Source organism: Crocuta crocuta, unplaced genomic scaffold (genome assembly GCF_008692635.1).
Source record: "Crocuta crocuta isolate KB4526 unplaced genomic scaffold, BGI_CrCroc_1.0 scaffold283, whole genome shotgun sequence".
In the NCBI taxonomy this organism is placed as follows: domain Eukaryota; kingdom Metazoa; phylum Chordata; class Mammalia; order Carnivora; family Hyaenidae; genus Crocuta; species Crocuta crocuta.
This window is the reverse complement of record NW_027529346.1, coordinates 128532-140707: the sequence shown is the minus strand read 5'-3', so window position 1 is coordinate 140707 and position 12176 is coordinate 128532. Positions and strand designations below refer to the sequence as shown.

The 12176-nt window shown below is 36.2% G+C and overlaps 1 protein-coding gene across 2 annotated transcripts in view; it reads right to left on the bottom strand.

The window, feature by feature from the left end:
• TAFA2 (TAFA chemokine like family member 2) overlaps positions 1-7662 on the bottom strand; it is a 160677-nt gene extending 153015 nt beyond the window's left edge. For both annotated transcript variants that reach the window (XM_077758395.1, XM_077758394.1), the window contains exon 1: positions 7557-7662. In XM_077758395.1, the coding sequence (XP_077614521.1) occupies positions 7557-7662 (106 nt within the window). The remainder of the gene's footprint in view (positions 1-7556) is intronic.
• Positions 7663-12176: the final 4514 nt, after the last annotated feature.

Sequence of the window (12176 nt, the reverse complement as noted above, 5' to 3'; positions counted from 1 at the left end):
ATTTCTTTTTCTTACCTGATTGTTGTGGCTAGGACTTTCAGTATTGTGTACAATAAAAATAATGAGTGGACATCTTTTTCTTGTTCTTGATTTCAGTTTATTACCATTGAGTCTGATGTTAGCTAAGGGTTTTTCATACGGCCTTTTTTATTTGAGGTATGTTGCTTTTTAACCCACTTTGTTTAGAGTTTTTGTCGTGAATGGATGTTGAATTATAAATCAGGATTCGTAGGGTGCCTGGGTGGCTCAGTCAGTTAAGTGACTGACTTCAGCTCAGGTCATGATCTCATGGTTTGTGGGTTCAAGTCCCATGTCAGGTTCTGTGCTGACAGCTCAGAGCCTGGAGCCTATTTCAAATTCTGTGTCTCTGTCTCTCTCTGCCCCTCCCTCACTCATATTCTTTCTCTCTGTGTTTCTCAAAAATGAATAAATTTTAAATAAATAAATAAATAAATCAGGATTCTTAAACTTTGGTGTACATCATAGTCAGGTGAAAATCAGCTCAAGAGAATCTATTAATCTCATAGCTATCTTGGTTCAATTTTAACTGTAAGAAAACCAGAATTCTGAACATGGCTCCAAAGGAAATACACCAGCCACCTTCCCAAGCTGACTGAGCACTACTACCCTCCTTGCTTATTTTCCCTGCAGACACAGAGATCTCCTTAGCTCCAGAGCATTCTGTTTCTTAGTATCTCAGCATCCTACACAGGCTGCTACTCCTGCCTGGATGCCCCACCCTCTGCCTACTTAATTCCCACTCCCCATTCAAAACTCAGCTCAAAGGCCTTTTTTCTCAAAAATACTGCCCTGATCACCCTCTTATCCTGAAATTTTACATTTTAGATACTCTTATCCTGAAATTTTATTTTTATAATGCTTTAACACCATCTTAGTTAAATATTTGCCTGATTATCAGATTAATGTTTTCTTCTCTGACTATACTGTAAGCTTCATAGCACATGGGTCATGTCTATTTTGCTCACTTTTATTTTTATTGAAGTATAGTCAAAATACAATGTTACATTAGTTTCAGGTGTACTACAGTGATTTGATAAGTTTATAAGTTATTCTGTGCTCACAAGTATAGCTACCATCTGTCACCATATAATGCTATTACAATACTATGGACTATATTTCCTATGCTGTACCATTTTGCTTACTTTTAAGTCTCTAGAACTTGATCTAAAACTTGACCCTCAAAATAGATTAACAGTCTCAATACACATTAACAGGCCCTCAATATAGATTTTTTTTTACTGGGTCATTGGTTAGATAAATGAATAGTCTATCAAAATAAACCAACAAGAAATAAAGAGCTACCAAAACACAAAAATTAAATGACAGCTCTCTCTCATCCAAGCTTTGAACTAAAAATCATCTGAATTTTAATTTTTTGTCCTTTGAAAAAATTCCACTTAATCAAAAGTCTCAACTCAGACTAGTAATTACTTTGTAAGACAATGAGGATAATATGTATTAAATCTTAGCTAAGGAATTCTGATTTTGTTTTGTATATAACTCACTTGTGTATATTTCTTTTATACTAAAAAATCCTTTTTCCAACCCAAATATCCTGTGATGACTCATTTTCTTTAGATTTAGTTTGGACATGATGGGTAGAGGAAGAAAAGGCAAGAAAATGCATTAGCCTCCTAAGATTAATGACTATATTTTTCTGTAGGGAACTTCGAGTCCTAAACTGAAATGTTTCCTCTCTGATCCCTAATATCTGAAGCTGGACCTAATGTAATTGCTTCCAAGGGGGAAATACTGCTTATGCTTTCTGACTGGCTGTCACAATGCTCTGAGTTAATCACCATCCCTTCCCAAAATGCCCAGCTCAGTACAATCATGAGAATTCAGGACTGAATCTCCATGGCAGTTTGAGCAATAAACTTATTTATCTGTGCGTGAGGGACTTTTGGTTCCCAAAGCTCAGAATATTTTATTAAGCTGGTGACATTTTCGGATTTTTAGATATCTCATTTTTCAAACCCAAATGCTCTGGATTTCTAGTGTTTCTATATCATGTTCAGAAAACAGAGTAACAGAATTCTCCATTTGGGTGCTCTTGAGAGCACAATGGTATGGCACTGATATTTTAGAGTTATTTATTCCATTCTTTCATCTTCTCTATTTACTTGTTCTGTAATGACCTAATCTCCCACCACCGTCTTTCTTGCGTTCTCTCCTCTATGCATATCATCCTTCTTCCTGTCTCCAGGCCTGCTCCCACTCGAAACCGTTCATGCTTATTGCTACTTTGCCTGGAACATCTTTCCCCTTGATATGTCTATGGCTGGCTCCAGTGGAAACTTTAACTCTTACCCAAAGGCCTTATTTAAAATTACAATCCCTCTTGAACACTTCTTATATCTCTTCCTTCCTTTATTTTTTCCATAGTACTTATATGATAAAACTATTTTTCTTTTTATTATCTGTTTTCCTACCTCTAGGACAAAAGTTCCATACAGACAAAAATTTTTGCCTCTTTTATGCACTGATATATTCTCAGTCCTTATTGCAGGTACATAAAAATTACTGAGTAAAACAAATATTCTATTGGAATTACCCCAACTTAATACTCTTATGAAAACTACCGATAGACTCTATGAGTCTAAGAGTACTGGTTCCCAGAAAGGGAATACTTTAACCAGGGGAAAGAGTAAAAGTTGAGCTAAGCACAAAGCTAAAACTGCTTCCTGGTAAACCCCATAGACCAATAAGAAAGAAAGAAATTAATAATATTGATGTGGCAAATGACCCTGATGACCATGAGGAAAAGGGTAGTTGCTATGAATGGGAGGAGAAAGGGAGAGTATGTTAGGCTCTCAGATGATTCACTGGGCCATTTTTTGGCATCCTCATGCCCAATATAACTATAAACTTGTAAGTACAGTCATAGCATTAACACAGTAATCCTGGGCTCAGAATCCTCAGATATGTGGTCTGAGTAAAACATCGAGCAAGCCTCCCAGATGAGGAGAAGTGCTGGCTGAAGGAAAGGGAGATTTTTAGATCTAAAATGGCTAGGGGGCTGGACAGATCATGAATATCAATAATGGCTTTGACCAACTGCATTATCAAGTTGGGTGGGGCCTGACTATTCCTCATCAAGTAGATTTTCTTAGAAATTGCAAACTGTGACCAATTTGATAAACTTTGCCTGGATGAAGTGAACTTACATAAGCAGCAAGTGGATATGAGGGCTATGAAAAATGGACAGTAATGGAATACAGTACTGGCATGTTGCTATGTTACCAAGATTCTTTTTTATCAGCTGTGCACCTTTACTACACTTGCTGTGAATGTGAGCAGAATGTTAGCAGCATGTTCAAAGCTCTTCCCTTCTTTAGAGGTTTACCCTCTGCAAAAGAAGAGCCAGTTCCCTAGGGAGACAATCAAGAGCCTTGACCAGCCAATGACTAGTGGAGACAAGGATCGAAGAGGCTGTCTATCTTATCTCCAGGAGAGGCCAACTCAATGGAGCAATTCACGTTTCAGAGCCCCTCCAAAGGAACTGACCAGGCTATTCTCCAGCTGAGACTGCTATTTGTGTTTAGCCTTTATTTCCTGCTCTATCCTGCTGCCCTTGCTCTCCTCCTGAGAGCCCTCTTTTAATAAATCACATAAACAAGAATTCCTGACTTGGCTCTGTTTCTGGAGAACCTTACCTAGGACATATGGTAATAGGCAAATCATTGGAAAGAATGCATCCTAAGCACAGGCCTTAAAGATTCTCACAAATATGATTCCAATGAATATTAGTTTATAATTTTTTTCAAATCACAAAACTTTAAAATACATATCATGAGTGAGATTCACCAGGAAGAAGATACAAATTTTTCAGAAAGCAGAATCATCAACTCAAATATAAAACATATATATAATATATACAAAACATGTATTATATATACAATATATACATAGTATATATTCTCTATATATTATATATTGTATGTATACNATATTATATATAATTATATTTATTTTAAAACATATGATATATATACAAAATATATATCATAAAAAATGTATAAAAAGGGAAAATGAAAACATGAATAACAACAATAAATCAATATCAAAATCCAATTCACCAAAAAAATAAAGTAATTTTGAATAGCATATAATAGATGAAACTAAAACTTAATATATGGATTAGAGAGATTAGACTGAGGAGAACAAAGAACTAGTGTGGTAGGAAGATGTGAATAAATAGCCCAAAATACAGTACTGAGTGACGTAAAGATGGAAAACACAAAGGTTGAGGTGCACAGAGGACACTGTGAGAAAGCTGACCTAAACAGAACCAGAGCTCTAGTTCAGTAGCAACCGTGGTATAGAAGAAATATTTGATGAGATAATGCCTGAAATTCCTTTAAAGTTCATGAAAGATACCAATCCACAGATTGAGGAAGTAAACCTAACCACAAATGGTATAAAAAGGAATTCACTACTAGCTATATATCATGATTATATAGAGCAAGACTGCCTAGATTTGAATCCTGCCTCTTTTACTAACTAGCCAACAGGGACAAATTATTTCACTTCCTTTGCCAGTTTCTGATCTTAAAATGGGTTTAATAATAGTACATACTTCAGAGATTGTTATGAGGATTAAATGACTCGATATCTGTAAAGCTCTTAGAATAGTGCTATTGAGTTTTTAGTAATCAGCTTTATAACTTTTATCCTGAATGCTTATACAAGGTGCTCTGAATCAAATATAGATTTCTTATGATTATCTCCCAATAAATAAGTAAATTGGCCTTCTGTGGCTCAAGCCTTACTCATAATGAAAACCAGGTCAAATGTCCTACATAAGTAGCTAAATACTTTATAGGTGAATGACAGAGAAGAATGGGATTTTCACCACTTCTATACTGGAGAAGACAGTCATCCTCTCCCATCCTGAAAGGAAAAAAAAAATCTTTTGAAGCTTTGTGATGAGTTGGAAAGGACCCTGAGTTCTCACTCTAACCTTTTCAATGTAAATACATCTTTCTAAGAGCCAGAGAAACCACAGAGGTCTCCAAGATCTGAGTTTCATACTTAGAAAGGTAATGCCCTAATCTTTTTGGCACATGAGAGCTTAACTAGGGACCTAATCTAAGCTGTTAACCATTTAGTTTACTTGAGGGGACGAGAGAATTTTATCATCCTTCTGAATCAAAGCAATTAACTATATAATTAACTATAGGTGTGATATATCTCAGAAGGCTGGGGCTTTTTATTGGAGCACTGAGAAATCCAGGAAGTTTTACTTCCCCACAAACACCTGAGTTTAAGTGCTTGTTACATAAATAAAAAATAAATACAATTAATGAAGTCCTAAAGATAAGAGCAGAAAGTAATGACATATAAGAAGATACACAAAGGAGAGGATCAACAAAGGCAATAGTTGATCGTTTGAAAATGAATAAAATTGACCAATTCCTGTTAGATTAATCAAGAAAAGAGATAAGACACACTGAGCACTAGTCACACAGAAAGAGGAAATATATGTACACATACAGCAGGGTTACAAAGATAGTGAGAAAATACCTGGAACTACTTTATTACCACTACCACTTGGAAAACCACTGACATTATCTGATAAGTCTGAAGACATGCACCCCCTGAAAACCAGAAATTCTGCTCCTCAGAATGTGTTCCAAAAAACTCTTGCACACACGCACCGGGAGAGAAGTGCACAGATATGTATAGAAGCATTGTTCGTAATGGCAAGAATATAGAATGCCAAATGTTCATGTACCAGAATATAAATATATTAATTGTGGTGACTTCATACAATAAAATATGAAGCAATAGTAAAAAAAATTAATAAACTACAGCTATATGCCAACACCCACAAACACTTGTTGGGCAAAGTAGCAAATTACAGAAAAATACAGTATAATACTATTATGTAAATAAAATAACAGCCAAAATTAAGGAATATGCCATTTGGAGAAATATAGATACACAGTGAAATTAGAAATAAATGCAAAAGGATTATAATCACAAAATTTAAGAATAGTGATTATCTGGGGATGTAAGAGGAAAAGGAATTAAATCAGAGTGGCAGACATAGCCAGTTTCCAGAGTATTAGAGATGCTACATTTCTCAGTTGGGTGGTGAGCATGAACCACATATTCATTTTATGGACATGACTTACATAGATATTATACTTATTATTTTAAGTGTAAATTAGTTTATAACAAAAGGGGCATTTTGCATGGATCCTATCACTTGGCTTTGAGCTGAGAAAGTATCTTTATCACGAACCCTTGCTTCATTAGAGTGACACTCACCATTCCTATAACCACCACCCCCAGCTTCTCTCAGAAAAAGAGATGAGTGCTTAACACTGCTTTGTCCTTAGATTCTGTCCATTGTTGCCAACTGGAGGCATGGGGAATAACGTCCTCCTTGCCATCTGTTTAATTTTACACTAATAACAATTATCAAAGACGATTTAAAGTTGATTTGTGGATCAGTATGTTGTATTAAAGAAAGAAGGAAATTCTAAAAGACACATGATATAATTAATATTATATGTGTACACCACCACACACACTGTGGGGTGAAAACAGGATTATGAAATATGAAGGGCTGCTTCATAAAACTCTCGTATTTTGAAAGATGTCTCTTTTTGCTTTTAAACATGGGGGTAAAGATTTTGTCTGAGAGTCATAACTCTCTCATACCACATCCTTCCTCTCCCTCGTGTTAATGTTCCATGTGACACTAATTAAGTGCACATGTGTAACTAATTTAAGTATTACAAAATTCAAGGCACTCTTAACTCCCTCTTTCCCTCAAAATAAAATTTAAATGTTAAAGGGACTCAATATTGAATTGCAAAATCATATTTCACAGAAAAATATAAATTGACTATTCAGGTTATGAATACTTCATTATGGTAGGGACAGTTCAGAAATAGCCCCATTTTAATTCATTTGGAAAAGGTAGTTATTCATTATACTGAGTCTTACGCTCAGGAGAGAGGACAGAAAGGGCCTGAGCTGTCGGGCTTAACACATATGTTAAAAACAAATATTCTCACTGTTCTGAATTGAGCCTGCTGAATATTGTACTAGGGATAGAGTCTAAAAGGTGGTGAAAGTGGTACTCTGGCATGAAGAAATATGACTCACAAAAAGCACTGAGGGGAAATTTACATATATATTATTAAGATAACAGATCATTAAAGATGCTTTCATTAACAATAATGACTGCAATTTGAAACTCACGTTTATTACATATCAACTAACCATTGTAACATCAATACCTCGAAAATGGAAGTGACAGCGGAAAGGCAGAGTCAAAATTTCAAACTCTTTGAACTCTGTGCAAAAATGGCAGTACTCCTGGAAGCATTTAAATCATCATGCTTCCCTATCAAAGCCACACCAAGGATAACGCTCTCGGCATTGTTACTAAAGAGAATGACCAGGGAGGGACCCATACCTACTAAAACTAATCGACCAGTGAAGAGAGAATAGAACAGTCTGTGTTAAAGGTAGTCACATTCCACAAAGACGTGAGGAAAAAAACCAGAAGAGCTTACCTTTATGATGGTTTGCACTGGACACAACTTTCCCCCACAAGGTCACAATAAATATTATTATTAGCAGCTTTCCTTTTGTGGCTTTCTGTAAGTATCTCTTACTCATCCTGCAAATAAAAAACAGTAATAAAAACCCTAAGCATATGAAATCACTGCTTTCCCATTATAAATGTGCTACATTTAAAGCTTTCATGGCACCTGAACACCTGAAAATTACATTTATTATTTGGAAAGCTGTTTACTGTATATAAACTCTAAAGAGAAAAAAATAAAAATATTCCAAACAAACTACCTTGATATGATGAAAGAGATAAGAGAGGCCCTATCTCAGTCTTCATTCACTTAACAATAGCCTAAATCAACTGGGAAACATTACCATTTTTCTCCATATAAATATAGATTAACTTATTCACAAAATCCGAGGCATCATTGTTTGAATAATCTTTAAATAAGTAACTTATCTTACTTTTTTTTCTAAAAGATTCTTACTTCAATGCCAGGTCAAATGGTCAGAGTAAACAGTTTACATAAAATGTGTGAGATGAATTCCAGCCCAGAATATACTGATTTCAAATCTATTATTTTTAATATGCTTTAAAAAAAAAAGTCACCTGGTACAACTTCTTACAATGCTACCACTAGACACACAGATGTTTTAATATTGTAGGTATCCACCATTCTACACTTTATCAGAAGCAGGAGAAAAATGGAAAAGCAGAATGAAAAATACCAAACATTTAAAAAATTTTTTAATTTGTTTTTAATGTATTTTTATTTTTGAGACATAGAGAGACAGAGTACATGTGGGGGAGGGGCAGAGAGAGAGAGGGAGACAGAGAATCTGAAGCAGGCTCCATCCAGGGTCTGAGCTGTCAGCACAAAGCCCAATGCAGGGCTCATCCTCACAAACCATGAGATCATGTTCTGAACTGAAGTCTGAAGTCCATCACTTAAATGACTGATGCACTCAGGTACCCCCTCCCCCAAGCAAACATTTTCAAGTTGAATGCACAAAACTCAGGAAAGCAATGTTCTAATAAAATAATAGCCACCTATAATAAAAGTTCAGCACCTACTTTCTCTAACACTTTCTATGACATTATTTCAATTGTTCCTAACAACAAATTTGGGATACTGGTATGTCCATACCCATTTCAAAGATGAAATTTGGAAATTTGCCTAAGGTCATGTTTAATGACAGAGTAAACATTGAAACCCAGAAGTGCCTAATTCTAAATTCCTTACTTTAACTACTGCCTTGCTAAGAGGTAAAACTAATATAAAACGCAATTCATCTCCATTTATTTCTTACAGAGATAAAATATATGTCCATCACTTACTGCCTTCTCATATTCCAGTCCTATATTGAATTCCATTCTGGTTTGACCTACAGATTCTTGCTTTATTTCTAGGGAAGGTACATGAGGTCACTTTCTGACCTAGCCTGATTCCTCTTCCTCTTAATTCTCCAAGTTACCTCTTTCCTCAAATCTTTACTTCCAAAAATCCTATATCCAAAAATATGATTCAGTGGTAGCAACGATGGCTATAAATTTGTATAATTGTGAAAAGGAGTCTTTCATAAGGATAAATGCCTTAAAATTGAATTATTATATATTTTAATGTAGATATATATTAATATTCCTTGGCCTGGAGAAGCTGCATGCACCAGTTCAGATGTTGAGGAAACATCATTGCATGATTAAGAACATAACTAAGTACTGAGTCTGACTGTCTGGATTTGAACCCAGGCTCCACTGGTGTCTAATTATATGTGATGTATGAATTTCTGGATCTTCTGCTTTAGTTTCCTCCACTGTAATATGACATACCCATGTGAAATGCCTGCTCTTCTGGTTGCTATGTATAAGAGTTCAATGACTATGATATGAGAGAACATTCCAGGCAACTGGATGTTACCTTTGGTCCCGGAGGGACATGAGAGGCCAGTCTGATTCATGAGATAAGTAAAGGGAGTTTCAGTGACACCAACAGCTATCAAGTCCTCCATGGACCTTAGTCTTTATGACATGTCAAGATAAGGTACAAAGGAGTGTGTCTGACCTTTTAAATTAGCCTGTTTGGTTTAAAATCCAGTTTACTGCCTACTGGCTATATTACTGTGGACAAATTACTTCATAACTTAGAAGTATTTTTGTTGCCATTAAAATCAGGGTAATAATAAATATCTTCACCGCATAGTGTTGTCAGTATCAAGATTAAATGAGACCGTTCATGTAAAGAGTTTAACACTATGCACAGAAGATAAGTACTCAATAAATGTTAACAATTACTGTAATCATTAGTTGGTTAGTGCAGCATTTCCCTCGAGACATTCTGTGACACATCAATTTCATAGAATGTTAATACAGTACTAGTGAAAAACATAGGGGGCATATATATTTGTATATGGGAATCAATAAATGTAACCAGACACTCTTCAAACAAGAGGCATATCTGAGTGTGGAGCATTTTCCAGAAACCTTTCTCTACAGAGTAACACAGGATATCAATGTTGTCAGAAAGGCTCTTAGAGAAATAATCTGGTTTTGTATTCTCTGTCAGTAAACCAAATACCCATTCTACATCCTCCATTTTGTAGTTTTTGTTTCCTCTCAGCACTCTTACTACTGATTTTGTTCTCATATTCTACGTTTTATAACATTTTTTTAGCCTTCTTGCCTCCCCGCCTCTACATCTAATCCCTGGAACCTTATTGTACGGCATATCATATAACTAACTGAATGAACAGTTTAGCAAAACTCATCTGACAAGAAGAGCTGCTTAGCATAATTCTTGATAATAGCTTTCCCATAGCAAATGGCCTCTGCTACAAGGTCAATGACCCATTGTATTTTCCAAACTGTTGTGCACTCACCAAATGGGATGACAGAACTGACAGCTGGTCAAACCAATAACTAGACATATGGAAATGGAAACACCCACAAAGTCACCAGGCTGTCAAACTAAGAAAGGAAGGGGAATTCAATTCAACATGTGGAAATGTGTAAAGACCCCTTCCTTCACCCTCTCATACCTCCTCTACCCCTTCCACTCAATTACCATCTTCTGTCAGTACTACTTCCTGAGTATTTGTTAAATGTATACACTTATTTTCATCCCTACTGAAATACTGCAGTTCAGACCACCAAAATTTCTCTCTTAGCTGGATTTCTTACTCCTAACATTGTCATCCTCTGGAATTGAAGACAAGCTCTGTGTCTGCCTTTTTCATGACTATATTTGTAGCATTTAGCATTTAGTAAGTGCCTAATACTGTTGACTGAATGTAACACAGTGTGGTCAAATATGTAACCATGATCATTATACATCCCTTATATGATTAAGAACTTCACAAGAACCCCCTCTAGGTTCAGAAGTAAAGACCCTTAATCCTTAACAATATATATAAAAAAAATCTTGAATCAGAGTTAAGCATTTTTTTTTTACTATGTCCCTAATCTTAATGTTATGCCTTTCCTCCCCATCTCCCTCTCCAAGCATGTTCCTAGTCTATATGTTCACTCCACTACATTTCCTCAATTTCTTCCAGCTAAGTTTCACTTCCATGTCACCGGAAATCTATCAGCCATCCACTCCACCCCCCCATCCACTCTTGTTGGTGCTAAGATTCTATTCACTGGTCAGGGGGCAGCTTAGAAGTCCTCCCAGGACCAGGTTGAGCATCCTTACTTACACACACCAGCCACTTGCCACACTATTATAACTTCATTTACTTATCTCCATCCTTCACTGTCATATAAGGTTCCTAAAGATAAGGACTGTGCTCCACACATTTGTGAATAGCTAGGGCCTGGCCCAAGGGTTAGCTCAGCATGGAAAATGAGTTTTTGTTGAATGTGAGTGGTGTCTTAGAGGCAAATATATTGTTTCACTGTCAAAATGAGGAGGAAGCATATGTGTCATTTCTTTAGGGTAAAATTGGGAAAAGACAAACAGAAAGAAGAATGTGAGAAAGAGATGGGGGAAGGGTAGACAAGAAAGGGCAATCTGGAAGAGAAGAAAAAGGGAGAAATCCAATCTGGAATGCGTTTTCTTCTGATTTTTTAAGTGTATTTATTTTGAGGGGAAGACAGAAGGTGCACAAGGGTGAGAGAGAGAGAGAAAGGGAGAGAGAGAAAATCCCAAGCAGGCTCTGCACCATCAGTGCAGAAACAGATGCAGAGCTCAAATCCATGAACTGCAAGATCAGGACCTGAGCTTAAACCAAGAAGTAGATGCTGGACTGAGCCACCGAGGTGCTATTGTAACTGATTTTTAAAGAACAATAAAGTTTGAGCAAACTGAAGTGCAATGGAGTGAAGGAGGGTTTTCAACAAAGGGGTATTATCAAGAAGAAAGAAGGCTGAAGGGTCCATTTCTTCTTGACCTTCTATGAGAGCACAAAGAAGGGGGCATTCACTTCTCATTCATTGTGTAAACACCAGACCCCAGTTTGAACATGTCCACCACAGTAAGGGATAAGATGGACTTTCAGAATTGTCCCCTTCATCTGCAAAAATGACAAAATATAAATGTGGTTTTTAACAGCATAATATGAGGGAAGAAGATATGGGAAACTGCAGGATAAATACACACAGAGGAAGAAACCTTGAAATT